Genomic DNA, 21,755 nt, shown 5'->3' with positions numbered 1-21,755 from the left:
AACCTACCTTCCCCCAACCCAGGCCCTGTGTGAAAGGGTTGTAAAAACCCTAAGTGGAGAATCTCCTACCACATGTTTCATAGAGAGACAAAGGAAATTCTTCCAACTCATAGAATTGGAGAACCGAGTGACATGTGTGTTCTGGAGAAGGTATGGAAGATTGGTGAAGAATCCAGCTACGAACTGGTCCGCTTGGTACAATGTTGTGATACTCAGAAGAGACAATATAGCCATATTACCATAAAACTGTTTATATAATAGCCTCAGCTTGAGACTTGCATCATAATGGTTGTATAGAATGTATTAATAAGGATAAAGCTTTTGTAATACATTGAGATGCTATGTACTGATGTAATGTGATAGAATTGTATTTCTGTAACCAAGTCTAACTCAGTCATAGGCACGCCCCCAGGGACACATACAGGACCAGGCATCATTTGACAAGCCTGTTCAAGGGTCACTATAAAACCCACCCTGATTTACATTTCTTTAGACCAGGCCTCCACTCCATGGCCAATAGGTTTTACCATCCAATTCCTCTACTGAAAGTGAACCATACCACGTGGTTAACTTTTAGACTATTGATACCGACAGAATAAGAACAAGTCTTTGATATTAATTATTAGTCTGCAGCTAAGTAAATTATATCATCGAACGCGAAGACCAACGAAACATCCATTCTATGACGACATTAATGAATGTCGCTCTGAAAGATCCATTCTAACCGAGAGAGAGAGAGAAAGAGAGAACGCGGACAAAACTCTCCAACAAGGATCCCAATGACACACTGAGCGTAAATATATATTGATTGCAATTGTTCCCGAATGAGTGAGCGTTCATGTGCAAAGGATTAGCATATCAATTGTTAATATTAATGAACTCTGTGTGCCACAGCTGACCTTTTATGATCCATTGTTCAACAGGCCGACCTGCCTGTTTAGCCCACAAGGGCACATTCCTCTACCAATCCTTTGTGACGATAATTACTGTTTGTATGTTTTCTGTTAATTACTTAGTGTAGTAAATAAATGATTTTAAGACAATTGATGTATGGATGATTTTAGTAAAGACTGGGTTCGTGCAGATACAACAATTTACGACGTTTGGAATGAGACTGAACACGAGGTAAAATACACCATTTAAACCAGAAGATAATCGGCCTATAATATAATAGAATATAAAATATAATATTATAATATCAGAAAGTTATATTAGGAAAATTATAGCTTTGTAATCTGAATATTCTCCTTGGTGCCCCGATCTCCTAGTTAATTACAATTAAACGATTAATCAGTTTAATCGCGTGATAATAATAACAGGGAGTTAATTGATAAACATGTCTTCAGTTTAATGGTACCCCAAAGACACGACAATAGTCAAAGCTTTCCTTAAGCTTGGGTCAGTCACAGCGGTCAGGTATTCTGGCACTGTGTATTCTCTGTTTAGGGCCAAATATCATTCTAGTTTGCTCTGTTTTTTGTTGTTAATTCTTTCCAATGTGTCAAGTAATTATCTTTTTTTTCTCTCATGATTTGGTTGGGTCTAATTGTGTTGCTGTCCTGGGGCTCTGTTTGTGAACAGAGCCCCAGGACCAGTTTGCTAAGGGGACTATTCTCCAGGTTCATCTCTCTGTAGGTGATGGCTTTGTTATGGAAGGTTTGGGAATTGCTTCCTTTTAGGTGGTTGTAGAATTTAACAACTCTTTTCTGATTTGGATAATTAGTTGGTATCTGCCTAATTCTGTATCTCGCGCTCGCTCGCTCTCGCGCACGCACGCACGCACGCACGCACAAACACACACACACACACACACACACACACACACACACACACACACACACACACACACACACACACACACACACACACACACACACACACACACACACACACAAACAGCTATGTCTTACTATTCTTGTGAGGAAATCTGGTACTCAAAATGTGACGTGGTAAATTGAATCAATGAGCAGAGAATGAACCAGACCATGAATCAGCGTCTTGGGAAAAAACGTAAATACTTAACATGAATAATGGAGAATGTAATGATACAGAAAAATGTAACCAAAAACAACAAACACCAGCACTCAAAACTCACACAGGGGAACCATACAGGAAACTGAATTCAAGAACTAACAAAGGGAACAGAAAACACACCTCTCTTATAGGGGAAACAATCATGAAATAATAAGACACAGTCCAATAAAAGTCCCTAGACCGCCCTCTGGTGCCAGGAGGAACCATGACACATAAGTATAGTAAAATGTGTATAAACACACACAATCCCCCACCCCCACATACTCCTACTAGCATTAAACAACTAGAGGGAAGGATATCGCACAGGGAGGGATGATAGGAAGATAGGGAGGGACGGGCAGACAGAGGTGTAATTGCCGGAGGGGGGTAAAGGAAAGGGAGGAACGATGTAGTAGAGGAAAAAGAGGAAGATAGCCCTCACAGGCCAGAGGGGAGGCAGTAGACTGAATGGATTTCTATTCCTGAAGGTTTCTGTACAGGAGATTAGAGCTTCAGTAGGATTCAGGATTTATTCTTATGCCCCTGGAACTTTGTGCCATGCTTCCTTTATTGGAATGCAAGTATACTTTCTGTACTGGAGACCAAGGGAACCCACTGTCCACCCCCTCTATCACCCCATCCTCAGACCGGAGCAGACCTGGGTTCAAATAGTATTCAACATCTTAGCCTCTAAAGTGCAGACCTTGCCCTATTGGTACTGCAGGATGGCTAAAGCAAGCTCAAAACTATTTGAACCCAGGTCTACTACCCAGTCCCATGTTTCAACCCCCTCCGTTGTCCTCCAAAACCCCCTTCCCATTTTTAACCCCTCCATCTCTCCATCTCTACCTTGCCCTCCCGCACCAGCAGCTGGTGGACACTCTGGTCGTCCAGGCTGAGGTCATCAGGTAGGGCCGGAGACGACGACTTGTCTGACATTTGGTCTGACCTCAGAGATGCCTGCTCTATCTCTGCCAGCCTGATCTGCTGTAGAGGGGGAGGGAGAGAGAGGGAAAGAGAAGGAGAGAGAGGGGGGAGAAGGAGCGAGAGAGAGAGTGAAGGGTGGGAGAGAGAGTGAGAGGGAGCGACAGAGATTGAGAGGGGGAGAGAGGGGAAGAGAGACAGAGGTGGAAGGAGTGATGGAGAAAAAAAGGGGGAAAGGGAAAGTGAAGGAGAGAGAGAAAGTTATCTAAAACTGAGAGAGAGAATGGACAAACAAAACAGAGACAATTGAAATCCAATGGGGTGAGGGAGGCAGCCGTTATATGAACATGTGCCTGTGGGTGAGTGAGACAAAGAGGTTCATAAAGAGAGATTCACGGCTCATATACAGCAGTAAATTACCACTGCAGTATGCCGGCGGCAGGAGGAGAGCGGGAGGGAGGAGGGGAGAAGGAGGGAGGAGGGGAGAGGAGGGGAGAGAGAGGTAGGGAAGGGGGGGATAATTAGAAAAAGGGAGCAAGACAGAAAGAGATAGAAGGTGGGGAAAATAGACTGGGAGGATGGAATGTGTTCAGAGAAACAGAGATAAAGGCCCCTGATGTGGTCAGGAGAAACTTAGGGCCCTAACTATCACAAGTCCTATGTTAGGTTGTTTCCAGACAGACCCTATAAACACTACATGACCAAAAGAATGTGGACACCTGCTCGTTGAACATCTCATTCCAAAATCATGGGCATTAATATGGAGTCCCCTCTTTCCTGCTATAACAGCCTCCACTCTTCTGTGAAGGCTTTCCACTAGGTGTCGGAACATTGCTGCAGGGATTTGTTTCCATTCAGCCACAAAAACATTAGTGAGGTCGGGCAATGATGCTGGGCGATTAGGCCTGACTTGCAGTCGACGTTCCTATTCATCCCAAAGGTGTTCGATGGGGTTGAGGTCAGGGCTCTGTGCAGGCCACTCACGTTCTTCCACACCAACCTCTGCAAACAATTTCTGTATGGACTTTGCTTTGTGTATGGCGGCATTGTCATGCTGAAACAGGAAAGGGCCTTCACAGAATTGTCTAGAATGTCATTGTATGCTGTAGCATTAAGATTTCCAGTCATTGGAACTAAGGGGCCTAGCCTGAACCATGAAAAACAGGCCCAGACCATTGTTCCTCCTCCACCAAACTTTACAGTTGGCACTATGCATTGGGGCAGGTAGTGTTCTGGCATCCGCCAAACCCAGATTCGTCCGTCGGACTGCCAGATGGTGAAGCATGATTCATCACGCCAAAGAACGCGTTTCCACTGCTCCAGTGTCCAATGTCGGCAAGCTTTACACCACTCCAGCCAACGCTTGACATTGCGCATGGTAATCTTAGGCTTGTGTGCCGTTGCTTGGCCATGGAAACCCATTTCATGAAGTTCCCGACGAACAGTTCTTGTTCTGACGTTGCTTCCAGAGGCAGTATGGAACTCAGTAGTGAGTGTTGCAACCGATGACAGACAATTTTTACGTGCTACGCGCTTCAGCACTCGGTGGTCCCGTTCTGTGAGCTTGCATAGCCTACCACTTCGCGGCTGAGCCGTTGTTGCTCCAAAACGTTTCCACATCACAATAACAGCACTTACAGTTTACTGGGGCAGCTCTAGCAGGGCAGAAATTTGACAAATTGACTTGTTGGAAAGTTGGCATCCTATGACGGTTCCTCGTTGAAAGTCACTGAGCTCTTCAGTGAGGCAATTCTACTGCCAATGTTTGTCTATGGAGATTTCATGGCTGTGTGCTCAATTTTATACACCTGTCAGCAACAGGTGTGGCTGAAATAGCCGAATCCACAAATTTAAGGGGTGTCCACATACTTTTGTATATATGGTGTATGTCTTGATGCACCAGGTCATGTCCACTGTCCCCTTAAAATAGGTTTAAATAAGAATCAGTGTTGCTGTTGTCTCTCCATGCCCTGGGGCACAACAATCACACATTCAACACACACACGCACACACACACACACACACACACACACACACACACACACACACACACACACACACACACACACACACACACACACACACACACACACACACACACACACACACACACACACACACACACACACACACACGAACCCAGGAGATAGCTGAAGGACAGACACAGACGTCAGGATAGAGAGAGAGAGGTGGTTTCATGACATGATAAATCAGAGATGGGTGGAGCATGTAAGAGAGGAGAGGACAGATTGATAGCTTGACAGCATCTGCAGACAGGCAGAAAGGAAGAGTGACAGGTGAAGAGGTTCAAATCCCAGTTATTACTTTCCAGAGTGGCCTGTTCCACTTTATCATTGTGATAAACACAACTAGCAACAGGGATAGTGTGTGTGTGTGTGTGTGTGTGTGTGTGTGTGTGTGTGTGTGTGTGTGTGTGTGTGTGTGTGTGTGTGTGTGTGTGTGCGCGTCTACATATGCATGGTTCATGTGTTTACCTCTAATTGTGGGTGGCTCTTACAGTCATTCCAGACAGGAGGAGAGGTAGAAGAGTAGTGATGGAAGACAGATCCAGAGAGGTTGTCAATCATCAGCATCTCTCCTTCAAATGAGTCCTTTATCAGCAGAGACACACTGTCCAGCCACTGACTCTCCTGGAACACACAGTTATTACTTGGTTAATGATATCATATCCTGGAACACACAGTTATTACATTGTTAATGATATCATATCCTGGAACACACAGTTATTACATGGTTAATGATATCATATCCTGGAACACACAGTTATTACTTGGTTAATGATATCATATCCTGGAACACACAGTTATTACATTGTTAATGATATCATATCCTGGAACACACAGTTATTACATGGTTAATGATATCATATCCTGGAAAACACAGTTATTACACTGTTCATTATATCAAATCCTGGAACACACAGTTATTACATGGTTAATGCTATCATATCCTGGAACACACAGTTATTACATTGTTAATGATATCATATCCTGGAACACAAAGTTATTACATTGTTAATGATATCATATCCTGGAACACACAGTTATTACATTGTTAATGATATCATATCCTGGAACACACAGTTATTACATGGTTAATGATATCATATCCTGGAACACACAGTTATTACTTGGTTAATGATATCATATCCTGGAACACACAGTTATTACATGGTTAATGATATCATATCCTGGAACACACAGTTATTACATTGTTCATTATATCATATCCTGGAACACACAGTTATTACACTGTTCATTATATCATATCCTGGAACACAGTTATTACATGGTTCATTATATTTATCCCATGTGTAACTCTGTGTTGTTGTTTTTGTCGTACTGCTTTGCTTTATCTTGGTCAGATTGCAGTTGTAAATGAGAAATTGTTCTCAACTGGCCTACCTGGTTAAATAAAGGTGAAATAAAAAAAAAATATATATATATATATCCTGGAACACACAGTTATTACATGGTTCATTAAATCATATCCCAGAACACACAGTTATTACATTGTTCATTATATCATATCCTGGAACACACAGTTATTACATGATTCATTATATCATATCCTAGAACTATCCTAGGACTAGTAACCGAAAGGTTGCTAGTTCGAATCCCCAAGCTGACAAGGTACAAATCTGTCGTTCTGCCCCTGAACAAGGCAGTTAACCCGCTGTTCCTAGGCCGTCATTGAAAATAAGAATTTATTCTTAACTGACTTGCCTAGTTAAATAAAGGTTAAAAAAAGAAAAGAAAAAAGAACACAGTTATTACATGGTAATGTCATTATAGATACATTATAGGGTTAACTTACAGCTACAATGGGTCAATCCATAGAGGAATCACAGCATAGGGCTGTACACCTAGTGACATCTACACCTAGTGACATCTACACCTAGTGACATCTACACCTAGTGACATCTACTCCTAGTAACACCTACACCTAGTGACACCTACACCTAGTGACATCTACACCTAGTGACATCTACACCTAGCGACATCTACACCTAGCAACATCTACACCTAGCAACATCTACACCTAGTGACATCTACACCTAGTGACATCTAGTAACACCTACACCTAGTAACACCTATACCTAGTGACATCTACACCTAGTAACACCTACACCTAGTGACATCTACACCTAGTGACACCTACACCTAGTGACATCTACACCTAGTAACACCTACACCTAGTGACATCTACACCTAGTAACACCTACACCTAGTGACATCTACACCTAGTAACACCTATACCTAGTGACATCTACACCTAGTAACACCTACACCTAGTGACATCTACACCTAGTAACACCTACACCTAGTGACATCTACACCTTATGACATCTACACCTAGCGACATCTACACCTAGTAACATCTACACCTAGTAACACCTACAGCTAGTAACACCTACACCTAGTGACATCTAGACCTAGTAACACCTACACCTAGTAACACCTACACCTAGTGACATCTACACCTAGTAACACCTACACCTAGTGACATCTACACCTAGTAACATCTACACCTAGTAACACCTACAGCTAGTAACACCTACACCTAGAGACATCTACACCTAGTAACACCTACACCTAGTAACACCTACACCTAGTGACATCTACACCTAGTAACACCTACACCTAGTAACACCTACACCTAGTGACATCTACACCTAGTAACACCTACACCTAGTGACATCTACACCTAGTAACACCTACACCTAGTAACACCTATACCTAGTGACATCTACACCTAGTAACACCTATACCTAGTAACATCTACACCTAGTAACACCTACACCCAGCGACATCTACACCTAGCAACATCTACACCTAGCGACATCTACACCTAGTAACACCTACACCTAGTAACATCTACACCTAGTAACATCTACACCTAGAGACATCTACACCTAGTAACACCTACACCCAGCAACATCTACACCTAGTGACATCTACACCTAGCAACATCTACACCTAGCAACATCTACACCTAGTAACATCTACACCTAGTGACACCTACACCTAGTAACACCTACACCTAGTGACATCTACACCCAGCAACATCTACACCTAGTGACATCTACACCTAGTGACATCTACACCTAGTGACATCTACACCTAGTAACACCTACACCTAGTGACATCTACACCTAGTAACATCTACATCTAGTAACATCTACACCTAGTGACATCAACACCTAGTAACATCTACACCTAGTAACATCTACACCTAGTGACATCTACACCTAGTGATATCCACACCTAGTAACACCTACACCTAGTAACACCTACACCTAGTGACATCTACACCCAGCAACATCTACACCCGCCTCACCCGTAACATCTACACCTAGTGACATCTACACCCAGCAACATCTACACCTAGTAACATCTACACCTAGTGACATCTACACCTAGTGACATCTACACCTAGTGACATCTACACCTAGTAACACCTACACCTAGTGACATCTACACCCAGCAACATCTACACCTAGTAACATCTACACCTAGTAACACCTTCAACCAGCAACATCTACACCTAGTAACATCTACTACAGAAGTAGCGTTACAACATTACACATTCAAATAGTGACACCAAAACGGTTTATATTAACTGGTTACATTATTATATCTGTGATAGATTTGATACATGTCTGTATTAAATGTTCAATAGCTAAATTAGATAACCGTTTAGGGAGCTGGCTGACTGTTATTACATTATTATAATGAAGAAGTCATCTATCTAAACTTCATTATATAATTTATATCTTGAATCTCATCAGCAAAATAGTTGTTCTGTAATACAGCACTCAGAAACATTCACCTGAATACATACAGTACTCAGAAACATTAATCTGAATACATACAGTACTAAGAAACATTCCCCTAAATGCATACAGCACTCAGAAACATTCACCTAAATACATACAGTACTCAGAAACATTCATCTGAATACATACAGTACTAAGAAACATTAATCTGAATACATACAGTACTAAGAAACATTCCCCTAAATGCATACAGCACTCAGAAACATTCACCTAAATACATACAGTACTCAGAAACATTCACCTGAATACATACAGTACTTAGAAACATTCCCCTAAATACATACAGTACTAAGAAACATTCCCCTAAATACATACAGTACTCAGAAACATTACCCTAAATACATACAGTACTAAGAAACATTCCCCTAAATACTTGCAGTACTAAGGAACATTCCCCGAAATACATAGAGTACTAAGAAACATTACCCTAAATACATACAGTACTAAGAAACATTCCCCTAAATACATACAGTACTCAGAAGCATTCCCCTAAATACATACAGTACTACATTCCCCTATATACATACAATACTCAGAAACATTCCTCTAAATACATACAGTAATCAGAAACATTACCCTAAATACATACAGTACTCAGAAACATTCCCCTAAATACATACAGTAATCAGAAACATTACCCTAAATACATACATTACTAAGAAACATTCCCCTAAATACATACAGTACTCAGAAACATTACCCTAAATGCATACAGTACTAGGAAACATTACCATAAATGCATACAGTACTAAGAAACATTACCCTAAATACATACAGTACTAAGAAACATTACCCTAAATACATGCAGTACTAAAAAACATTCCCCTAAATACATACTGTACTAAGAAACATTCCCCTAAATACATACAGTACTAAGAAACATTCCCCTAAATACATACAGTACTAAGAAACATGACCCTAAATACATGCAGTACTAAAAACATTCCCCTAAATACATACTGTACTAAGAAACATTCCCCTAAATACATACAGTACTAAGAAACATTCCCCTAAATACATACAGTACTAAGGAAACAGGGTCATAGGCTGCTAAATCCACAGGCTACATTTATTCTCAGCAATGGAAAAATCCAGCAAAGTGTATCGTCAGTATTACAGTTTTATAAACTGTAGCCGTTGTCTAACACTGCTAACCCACATATACAGTAACCCACATACACAGAGACATGAGAAAATGAGCTTTCTTTGATTAGTCATGGAAATAAAAAGTGCTGAAAACATATTGGCTCCCTATTTAAAAAGAAGTTGGAGAACAAGCTATGAAGGAAAAATATTTTGGTGCAGGTACAGCCAAAACAATATATCGATATATCAATACGATAATATCCCGATATGAAACTATATCTATTTTTTCCCCCATCACTATACAGTAAATAACAATAGACTACATCTATACAGAGTCCAGATACTCCTCAGTGTGTGTGGGTTGTTAAGAATGGCACTGGAGTAGGCCCTGAACGAATGTGTTACGAAACAGCAAAGGAACACATACACAAGCACGGACACCCATTCTTGCACGCACGCAGGCACACGCCTGAATGACTATGGCTTAGTCCTAATAGGTTAGTAAGGCCATTTCTATTTTTCTACACAACAGTAGTGCTGGCCACCTGGTGAGAACGTGTGCCTTAAAGTCTCTCTCTCTCTCTCTCTCTCTCTCTCTCTCTCTCTCTCTCTCTCTCTCTCTCTCTCTCTCTCTCTCTCTCTCTCTCTCTCTCTCTCTCTCTCTCTCTCTCTCTCTCCTCTCTCTCTCTCTCTCTCTCTCTCTCTCTCTCTCTCTCTCTCTCTCTCCTCTCTCTCTCTCTCTCTCTCTCTCTCTCTCCATCTCTCTCATCTCTCTCTCTCTCTCTCTCTCTCGCAGTCTCTCCGTATCTTGAGTGGAATCCACAGGGTCTAGAATAACTAGAATACTGTATATAAAACAGGAACGGGTCTGTATATAACACATTCTGCCAGGTCTGGAATCCCATTACAAGTGTCACAGTAAAGGAAACAACTGCCGTAGTGATGCTGTGAATTGTATTGCCTTAAAGGTGTAAACATTGATTTCTCATCATGGCCATTTCCTTCAGCTCCCCTCCAATCACTTAGCATCACCTCTCCTCTTTACACACATTCTCTCTTTACTTCTCTCTCCACCTTTCCCTCCTCCTCATGTCGCTCACTCTCCTCCAGATCTGTTTCTCAATCATTCCTGCCTCCACACACGCCACGCACACACCCACACACACACACACACACACACACACACCACACACACACACACACACACACACACACACACACACACACACACACACACACACACACACACACACACACACACACACACACACACACACACACATTTGTAGCTGTTGTGAATGAATAAATTGAGTTGGCCTAAAGGCCCCTGATTATATCACCCAGGAGAGAGGAGAGGAGAGCAGACCAAAGAAGCTGCCTCCCTCCCTCCCTCCCTCCCTTATTAAGTTATTCTGTCAGCCAACACAAAGCTAAAAATGGCTCCTCAGTAAAGCCAAGTTTAGTTCTGTAAAGGTAGAACAGATCGTAGCAGGCAGCCGGTGAGTCATCCGTGTGTGTGTTTGCTTGTGTTTGCCATTACATTATGATTAGGTTTTTAGTAATCTCAATGTGTGTGTGTGTGTGTGTGTGTGTGTGTGTGTGTGTGTTGTGTGTGTGTGTGTGTGTGTGTGTGTGTGTGTGTGTGTGTGTGTGTGTGTGTGTGTGTGTGTGTGTGTGTGTGTGTGTGTTTATGTCTTCCAGGGCTTTGTGTTTGTGTTTGTGTGTGTTTGTGTGTGTGTGTGTGTGTGTGTGTGTGTGTGTGTGTGTGTGTGTGTGTGTGTGTGTGTGTGTGTGTGTGCACACTGACGGGTTAATATCTGAGGTCCTGAGTTTGAATTGAAAAGGTGATTAAATGCACGGTGCAGTGTGTGTTTGCTCGTCTACCTCGCCGCAGAAGACTGACAACAAGGGTTGCCATGGCGATGGAGAGCGCCAGGCAAATTCACTGTGAAAGGTGCAGCTAGATGAAAATGTATTTCAATGTCCCTCTCCCTTCAACTCCCTAAAATCACATTGTTCTTTCATCAGCATCTATTTCAGGGGTCCCGAGAATAATATCCAAACCCCTTCGAGATGTTTTCATCTGTAGAAACCAATAACAGAACCCTGAATGAGAGTAGCTGTGTTTTTCTGCAGTAGTCTGGGCCACGGCCACGTTCTAGGGTACGTCCCAAATGGCACCCAAATTCTCTGGTTAAAAGTAGTGCACTATATTGGGAATAGGGTGCCATTTGAGACACACTCTGGGTCACGGTGACATTGTACTGAATCTACATTATGACCTGTTCAGAGATGATGTCTGTTATTTGAATACCCGGGCCGACAAGATTAAACATCTCTCTCTCTCTCTCTCCTCCCCCTGTCTCTCTCTCCCATCTCTCTCTCCAATCTCTCTCTCTCTCTTTCTCTCTCTCTCTCTCTCGCTGTCTCTCCGTATCTTTCCTGGCTGTTCCTTTGTATTACATTATGAAAGGTTGAGTGAACAAGCAGACAAACTGAGTTAAACAGGACTGATGGGCTGTCAGTCTAAAACACTGAGGATGTCAGAATGGGAAGGAGACTAAATGTCTCTGATTATCTTTCTGTCTCCTCTGTCTTTTCTTGTTCTTGTTCTCTCTCTCCCTGTCATAATGACCTCAACCTTACGTCTATGTACTACACACAAGTGTATCAGACTGTTTATATGTGTAATTCCTATAATATCAAATAGAAAGACAAATAGACAGAAACAGACAGACCCATATGGACAGAAATGTATTCATCCATCCATCTCACCTGTGCAGGACAGTAGGGATCACGATTGTTCAGATCTTGCAGTGTTCCTGGATGCGTCGTTGCCACGTGATGATGCATATTCCCCCCAGAGGAACTGCCTGGGACTCCCATCCCTCTCTCCACTCCTCCTCCACCTCCCCCACCTCCCCCTGCTCCTCCACCTCCCCCTGCTCCTCCACCTTTTTTCCCTCCTGAACAGACTCCCTCCGGCCCCATGCAGCATAGGGCCCCCGTGGCCAGCTCCAGCTCAATCTCAGCGTCCATCTCCGCCTCCTCCTTGGCCTCCTTGTTGGAGTCGTCCAGGTGCTTCATCAACACCGCCACCACCACGTTGATCAGGACGAACTGGGCCGTCAACACAAAGGACACAAAGTACATGGGAGAGATGAACTGCAGGCTGGGGTTGCAGGAGTAGTCAGGCCCGTAGTCCGGAGGGCACTCCCTCAACGTGTCCTAGGGAGGGGGGAGGGAAGGTGGGAGAGAGGAGAAATAGGAGCTGTCTGTTAGGTCAAGCCATGAAGTCCTGCTAAGACATTATTACATTTACGTAATTTAGCAGAAGCTCTTATCCAGAGCGTGCATAGATTTTAATATTTTTTTCATACTGGTCGCCGTGGGAATCGAACCCACAACCAACTGAGCTATACAGGACTATATGGGACTATAAAGGACTATACAGAAACAACAAGTTTTATTGAACAAATTCATGAACAAGAGTTAAGCATTCCAACTTGAAACAAAGATATCAATGTAAGACTTTCGTGAGCAGATTGACCTGTCACACAATAACTGTAAGACATCCAGACATGAGTTAATTCTAGTCTCTTCTCTCTCATTTGTTTTGACCTTTTCACTGTGTAGTCTCAAGTGTTTCCTTCTTCCCCTCTCCCCTCCTTTTCCTCCCTCTATCCCTCCCTCCCCTCTCTCTAGACAGTACAGTGGTGATTCACTCTCTTTCTCTCTTCCCCCTCCCTCGTTCCAGACAGTTTGCATCCAACACATCTCCAGGTAAAAAGCAGTGAAAGCTCACAAGGTCTCATCAGTAGTAATCTAAGAGAGGTGATTACAGGTGGGGGGCGACGACTGTGAAATGGGAGTGGGACACATTCCCCTATTTAAAAGGCCATCTTTACAGAGAATATACAGAGCTGTGACAGGTCTGGTTATGGTAGCGCTCAAGGAGAGGAGGATTGGAAGAGGAGGAGATTAAAAGAAAGGGAGCAGGTGGTCCCGGGTGCTGACGGTTCCGTTAAAGTTCACTCTTTTACTCTCCTTCCTCTCCAGGTAGGGAGTAGGGGGAAGTTGCCCCTTGATGCTGATCTAAGGTCAGTTTTGAGTTTCCCCCTCCCTCAAGATTAGGATAAACTGAGGGAAAGTTGGGTAAGTTTTCCTGTAAAAGCAATGGTCTTCTTAGGCAGCAGGACATAGGCTTGGGGCCTGCCCTTAGGGCCACAGGGCTTGTAAGTACTCTGAAATGTCTCTGCAGCTAAGAAGCCAGGCACCAAATACCAACCACAGACATCAAAATGAGAGCGGAATAATATAACCCAAATAGCAACACATTGAAACATGGTAATCCAAGTAATTTTAGATTAAAGTATTAGATGATCAATGATCTAATTTATTGTAATAAACACTCCATAGAACACCATGAAGAAGTCCATCCATACCTTCATGATCCCATTCCAGTTGTCCCCAGTGGAGACCTGGAACAGAGTGAGGAAGGCCATGCCAAAGTTCTCAAAGGTAGCATGGCGGCTCATCCCCTCACATGGGTAGTCCTCGTTACACACTGGGAGAGGAGAGTAGGGAGGGAGGAATGGGAGGAATGGGGGGAGGGAGACATGGGGGAGGGAGGGATGGGGAGGTAAGAGAGAGTGAGAGAGAAGGGGAGAGAGAAACAAATAGAGAAAGATAGATACAGAGAGGGGGGAGCAGGGGGAAAGACAAAGGGATAGATAAAGATGCACGAAGAGAAACCAGTTTATATAGAGAACATTTATATGTTCAGTCCTCTTAGAAACCAGCAACCAACAACAGCAGACGTGGTTGTTTGCTCCTGGTCTTAAAGCTGTCTTGGCTGATTGTTTACACATCTCTCTCCTTACTACAGTTGCATTTGGCTCTAAGCCTTTGCTCAAGACTGATGGGATGAGAGATAATCTCCAGCAGACATGACTAGAGTCCATAGAGAGAGTGTGACAGTTTGAAGACAGGCCTAGCTGCTTGGTTATTGTTTCTCCTTTCTAGTCTCCATGATACTTCTTGGCTCTGGCTGCATCGAGATACTTTACTGCAAGTCCCTTTCTATTTCTGTCTTGGCTCTGTAATCTAACAGGATTGGATATGTACAACTCTGAATGTGGCACGCCATTGGGTATGCAGGGTTTTGTTCCAGCCCATCACTACCAACTCACCCAGTTCTCCAAACAGCTCAACCCCCAGTGCTGCATAGATGAAGAACAGGAGCATGAAGAGCAGACCCAGGTTCCCCACCTGAAACACACATAGGAACAGTATTAGGAACTGTTTCTGCTCTATATTCTCTTCGTATTGAACCGTTATTTTTGACAGGGAGTCATGCTGAGTCCAAGGTCTCTTTTACAGAGAGCTGTTACAGAGAGCTTTTGGGCTCCAAAGTGGCGCAGTGGTCTAAGGCAATGCATCTCAGTGCTAGAGGCGTCACTACAAACACCCTGGTTCAAATCCAGGAAATATCACAACCGGCCGTGATTGGGAGTTGCATAGGGCGGCGCACAATTGGCCCAGCGTCATCTGGGTTTGGCCGGTGTAGGCCGTCACTGACTTGCCTAGTTAAATAAAGGTGAAACTTTTTTTAAATACAGATGAACACTGTAGTGACAAAAATATACACATCAAATACACTATGAAAAGAAAAACAAAGATAAATAAAACAATCATAGAAAAAGAACACATTTTTCTGTAAAAAGATCCTCAATCAGCCGTCTGAATTGACCTAGAGGCACCAAATTATACATTTTTTAGGCAAACATTCTGAACATTGCATCCCACTGAAAGAACAGCGGGTGTTTTGGCCTTGCCTTTTACCAAGCAGCAAAACCTATTGGTCCCAGCATCCATGTTGTGCCACAGCCTCTACCGTATCAGAATCCTCAGTAGAAGCATAATTTGCTAGTTGTTCTGCGTTTCGCATGGGCAGGCCTGCTACCAAAAAAACAGAAGTGAAAGCTAGACATGTCGTGCATGACCAAAGCCTAAGTCATACATCGTATCAGAATCCTCAAGAGGAGCCTGAGGAGGGAATTGGGAAAGTTGTCAGTGGCATAACCTTACTCTGTTGTTGTGACTGTGTAGTTGGAAGCCACCCAGGACACACAGCAGTAGATCCCTCTCTGTCTGCTGAATGGGACTGCATAAAGAGGTAATGTAGTAAATATGCTCAGAAAACACTATCCCATTAGTGAGACGTAACCTTACAGAGTCAATGTCACAGCAGCCAGCACACAGCTCTGTCTGGTCTGGTCCCCTGGGGGAGGAGGTTCTACTGGCCTGATCTAGCTTGTTCTGGCCTACTCTAGCCTGATCTAGCAATAGGAGACACACTTGTCACATCCTGACCAGTAAAGGGGGTTATTTGTTATTGTAGTTTGGTCAGGGCGTGGCAGGGGGTGTTTTTTTAATGTGTTTCGGGGTTTTTGGTTTATGTTATATGTTAGTATATTTCTATGTTTATTCTAGTGTGTCTATATCTAGAACCGTCGTTGACGGTGGCCACCCTCCCTTCCCTCCCTTTATTTGGGGTTAATTTTGTGTTTTTTGTTTGAGGTGCATACGGTGTCTGCACCTTTGGGGGGGGGGGGGGGGGGGGGGGGTACTGTCTATGTTTATTCTAGTGTGTCTATTTCTATGTTTAAGTTTCTTGGGTTGACCTTCAATTGGAGGCAGCTGTTCCTCGTTGCCTCTAATTGAAGGTCCTATTTAGTAGGGGTGTTTTTTCCAGTGTTTTGTGGGTGGTTATTTTCTGTTTCGTGAGTATTACCTGACAGAACTGTTTGGCTGTCATTTTCGTTATTTTGTTTAAGTGTTCACTAGAAATAAATACATGATGAGCACTATCCACGCTGCGCCTTGGTCTACTCTTTCAGACGGCCGTTACAACACTACATATCTCTTCCTGTTGAACATGGAATGAGGGAGAGTTCAGTTTTGTTGTTTTGAAAAGTTTGTTGTTTTGAAAGTGTATTGGAAAGTTCTTAGTGGCTAGCTACCTTTTAGAACCCGCGACACAGTTGGCATCAGTTGCTGGGACTGCTAGTCTCTGTCCAGTGATCCTGCTGACCAAGGACGGGTCTGAGGAGCAATTTGGCATGGCAGCTAGCTTAGCTGGGTTTTCTTGAGGGCTTGAACACAGGCCGCGACATGGTTAACCATTGTGGCTGGGACCGCAGATTGTTCCGGGTTTATGGCTGTCTAGATCCCTGCTGTTTGTTGTTTTCAATCTTTCCTGTGACCTGCCCTGTCCGGAACTGTGAGGAGTAACAGTGTAACCTACGCTGCTAGCTACCATGACAAAGACCAAAGCTGGTAGCAGTACCGTTGAGGACAGTGGTGTCTCTCTATCACACGTGAAGGACCTTTTAAACGAACAAAAAGAGTATAAGCAGTTGTTACAACAACAAGAACGTAGCTTCAAGTGTTTTGTCCAAATACTGGTGTATTCAACAAGTAAAATAATGGACGACCTGACCAGAGAGATCCAGGGCCTGAAGAACAATTTGCAGTTTTCCCAGGGTCAGCTCGATGAGTTGAAACAGGAAAATGGCAAGATGACAGCAATCTGTAAGTCATTGAGAGAGGACATCAGTTCTTATGTGAATCCATGATAACAATGACGGATAAATCAGACTTTCTGGAGGGACAATCAAGGCAGAACAACATGGTTGCGGATTGAATTGCAGAATCTCCACATGAGACCTGGACGGAGTCTGTGGACAATGTGAGGGAAATGATCTCTGAGAAATTGAAGATGGACCACAGGAAGATTGAGGTGGAGCGTGCCCACAGGACTGGAAAACCTACCACCGGCCCAGTTGACAGGCCCGATAGTGGTCAAGCTCATGAGGTTCAAGGACAAGGTAGCTGTTCTGGAAAGAGCCAAGAACTTGAGAGGGACATATATCTTCCTCAATGAGGACTATCCTGAAGCTGTGCGCCAGAAGAGGAAAGAACTTATCCCAGGCATGAAAGCTGCCAGAGCGCGTGAGGAGATTGCTTACATCTGCTATGACAGGCTCATTGTTCACCTTTCCAGAAGCCTGGAAGGGATGAGAGAGCCAAGCCTATGGGTTCGTAGCTTCAACCCCACAGCGCACGTGTGCGCGCGCACGCACACACACACACACACACCAATTGATTAATGGACTGCTGAATGTATGTATTTTTCTCTTGCTTTGTTTGCTCTTTTCAGTATTATGTCTATCTCTGATAAGCTACCCAGGAAATGGCTGAAAATAGCCCATATTAATATATGTAGCCTTAGAGGTACATGAAATCAATAACTTGCTAACATCAGATCACATTAATATATTAGCCATTTCTGAGACTCACTTAGATCACTCATTTGATGATACAGCAGAGGCAATACAAGGATATAACATCTATAGAAGAGACATAAATGCTTATGGGGGAGGTGTTGCTGTATATATTCAGAGCCATATCTCTGTAACGCTTAGAGAAAACCTTATGACAAATGTTATTGAAGTGTTGTGGTTGCAGGTTCACTTGGCACATCTAAAGCCTTTTCTTTTGGGGTGTTGCTATAGGCCACCAAGTGCTAACAGTCAGTATGTAAATAATATGTGTGAAATGCATGATAGTGTATGTGATGTAAACAGAGAGGTCTACTTTCTTGGGGACCTGAATACTGACTGGTTTTCATCAAGCTGTCCGCTCAAGAGGAAGCTTCTCACCATAACCAGTGCTGTAATCTGGTTCAGGTTATTAATCAACCTAACACGGTGTTTACAAACACTACAGGAACAAGATCATCCACATGTATCGATCACATTTTTACTAATACTGTAGAACTTTGTACTAAAGCCGTATCCGTACCCATTGGATGCAGTGATCACAATATAGTGGCTATATCCAGGAAAGCCAAAGTTCCAAAAGCTGGGCCTAAAATAGTGTATAAGAGATCATACAAAATATTTTGCTGTGACTCTTATGTGGATGATGTTAAAAATATTTGTTGGTCTGATGCGATTAACCTGTTAGGGATAGGGGGCAGTATTTTCACGGCCAGATAAAAAACGTACCCGATTTAATCTGGTTATTACTCCTGCCCAGAAACTAGAATATGCATATAATTAGTAGATTTGGATAGAAAACACCCTAAAGTTTCTAAAACTGTTTGAATGGTGTCTGTGAGTATAACAGAACTCATATGGCAGGCCAAAACCTGAGAAGATTCTATATGGGAAGTGCCCTGTCTGACCATTTCTTGTCCTTCTATAGCCTCTTTATCAAAAATACAGGATCTCTGCTGTAACGTGACATTTTCTAAGGCTTTCATTGGCTCTCAGAAGGCGCCAGAACGTTGAATGATAGCTCTGCAGTCTCTGGGCGAAAAACAGCAGGGGTTTTGGAGAGTGGTCCTTCTGAGAACAATGGCACTGGTGCGCGCGTGCATGTGACGACTCCATGTTTTACTTTCAGTGTTTGAACGGATACAACATTTCCCGGTTGGAATATTATCGCTATTTTATGAGAAAAATTGCATAAAAATTTATTTTAAACAGCGTTTGACATGCTTCGAAGTACGGTAATGGAATATTTTGAATTTTTTTGTCACGAAACGCGCCGGCGCGTCACCCTTCGGATAGTGACTTGAACGCACAAACAAAACGGAGCTATTTGGATATAACTATGGATTATTTGGAACCAAAACAACATTGGTTGTTGAAGTAGAAGTCCTGGGAGTGCATTCTGACGAAGAACAGCAAAGGTAATCCAATTTTTCTTATAGTAAATCTGAGTTTGGTGAGTGCCAAACTTGGTGGGTGTCAAAATAGCTAGCCATGATGGCCGGGCTATCTACTCAGAATATTGCAAAATGTGCTTTCACCGAAAAGCTATTTTAAAATCGGACACCGCGATTGCACAAAGGAGTTCTGTATCTATAATTCTTAAAATAATTGTTATGTTTTTTGTCAACGTTTATCGTGAGTAATTTAGTAAATTCACCGGAAGTTTTCGGCGGGTATGCTAGTTCTGAACAAAACATGCTAATGTAAAAAGCTGGTTTTTGATATAAATATGAACTTGATTGAACAAAACATGCATGTATTGTATAACATAATGTCCTAGGAGTGTCATCTGATGAAGATCATCAAAGGTTAGTGCTGCATTTAGCTGTGGTTTTGGTTTTTGTGACATATATGCTAGCTTGAAAAATGGGTGTGATTATTTCTGGCTGGGTACTCTCCTGACATAATCGAATGTTTTGCTTTCGTTGTAAAGCCTTTTTGAAATCGGACAATGTGGTTAGATAAAGGAGAGTCTTGTCTTTAAAGTGGTGTAAAATAGTCATATGTTTGAAAAATTGAAGTTTTTGCATTTTTGAGGTATTTGTAATTCGCGCCACTCTATACCATTGGATATTGGCGAGGCGTTCCGCTAGCGGAACGTCTGTCCCTAACAGGTGATATTATGGGCAGAAAGACAAATTCGAATCAGATGGCTTATTCATCACAAAACCATTTGATGCTGCCAAGTGGGCAAACTTAGTGGGCAAACTTAGGCAGGAAATGCCAACAACAAACAGTGAGCCATTGTATTCATGCATAAATGTCACGACTTCCACCGAAGTCGGCTCTTCTCCATGTTCAGGCGACGTTTGGCGGTCGACGTCACCGGCTTTCTAGCGATCGGCGCTCCATTTTTAATTTATCCATTTGTTTTTGTCACGCTTGTCGTTGGAAATGGAGGACCAAAACGCAGCAGGTATGTGTATGCTCATCTTGCTTTTTAATAAATACAAAATGAACACCAAAATAACAAAGAACGAACAATCGACAAAAAACAGTCTGGTAAGGCACAAGGCTAAACACAGAATAATCACCCACAAATAACAAACACAAACACACCCTCATATATGGGACTCTCAATCAAAGGCAGATAGACAACACCTGCCTTCAACTGAGAGTCCCAACCCCAATTAACCAAACATAGAAACAGACATAGTAGACAAAATCATAGAATACCTGAAAACCAAACAGTGCCCAAAAACTCCGGAATACTTAAACCAAATGCCCCTTCAACAAAACACACCACCCCGAACCACATAAAACGAATACCCTCTGCCACGTCCTGACCAAACTACAATACCAATTAACCTTATACTGGTCAGGACGTGACAGTACCCCTCCTTAAAGGTGCTAACCCCGGAAGCACCTTAACAAAAATAACCCCAAGCAACACCAAAAAAAAAAATTCCCCCTTACTAAAGGGAGGGAAGGGAGGGTGGCTGCCGTCAACGACGGCACTGTGCTACACCCCCCCTCCCCAACCCACCTATCTCTGGAGGTGGCTCCGGCTCAGGCCGTTCCAGGCTGTCGGGGCAGTCTGGCAACTCGGGACAGTCGGGGCAGTCTGGCAACTCGGGACAGTCTGGGCAGTCTGGCAACTCGGGACAGTCGGGGCAGTCTGGCAACTCGGGACAGTCTGGGCAGTCTGGCAACTCGGGACAGTCTGGCCACTCCGGCAGTTCAGGGCAGTCTGGCCACTCCGGCAGTTCAGGGCAGTCTGGCCACTCCGGCAGTTCAGGGCAGTCTGGCCACTCCGGCAGTTCAGGGCAGTCTGGCCACTCCGGCAGTTCAGCGCAGTCTGGCCACTCCGGCAGTTCAGCGCAGTCTGGCCACTCCGGCAGTTCAGCGCAGTCTGGCCACTCCGGCAGTTCAGCGCAGTCTGGCCACTCCGGCAGTTCAGCGCAGTCTGACCTCTCTGGCGACTGTTGACTGGCGAGCAGCTCTGACGACTGTTGACTGGCGGGCAGCTCTGACGACTGTTGACTGGCGGGCAGCTCTGACGACTGTTGACTGGCGGGCAGCTCCGA

The 21,755-nt window shown here is 43.5% G+C and overlaps 1 protein-coding gene across 1 annotated transcript in view; it reads right to left on the bottom strand.

The window, feature by feature from the left end:
- LOC106606743 (voltage-dependent T-type calcium channel subunit alpha-1I-like) overlaps nucleotides 1-21,755 on the bottom strand; it is a 143,023-nt gene that overhangs the window by 9,328 nt on the left and 111,940 nt on the right. Inside the window, exons 28-32 of the mRNA XM_045715479.2 lie at nucleotides 15,076-15,154; nucleotides 14,329-14,450; nucleotides 12,659-13,111; nucleotides 5,433-5,588; nucleotides 2,863-3,000 (exon numbers count right to left, since the gene is read on the bottom strand). Coding sequence (XP_045571435.2) covers nucleotides 2,863-3,000; nucleotides 5,433-5,588; nucleotides 12,659-13,111; nucleotides 14,329-14,450; nucleotides 15,076-15,154 — 948 coding nt within the window. The remainder of the gene's footprint in view (nucleotides 1-2,862; nucleotides 3,001-5,432; nucleotides 5,589-12,658; nucleotides 13,112-14,328; nucleotides 14,451-15,075; nucleotides 15,155-21,755) is intronic.

The sequence above is a fragment of the Salmo salar genome, chromosome 03, assembly GCF_965601325.2.
Source record: "Salmo salar chromosome 03, fSalSal1, whole genome shotgun sequence".
NCBI lineage: Eukaryota > Metazoa > Chordata > Actinopteri > Salmoniformes > Salmonidae > Salmo > Salmo salar.
This window is presented reverse-complemented; position numbering and strand designations above follow the sequence as displayed.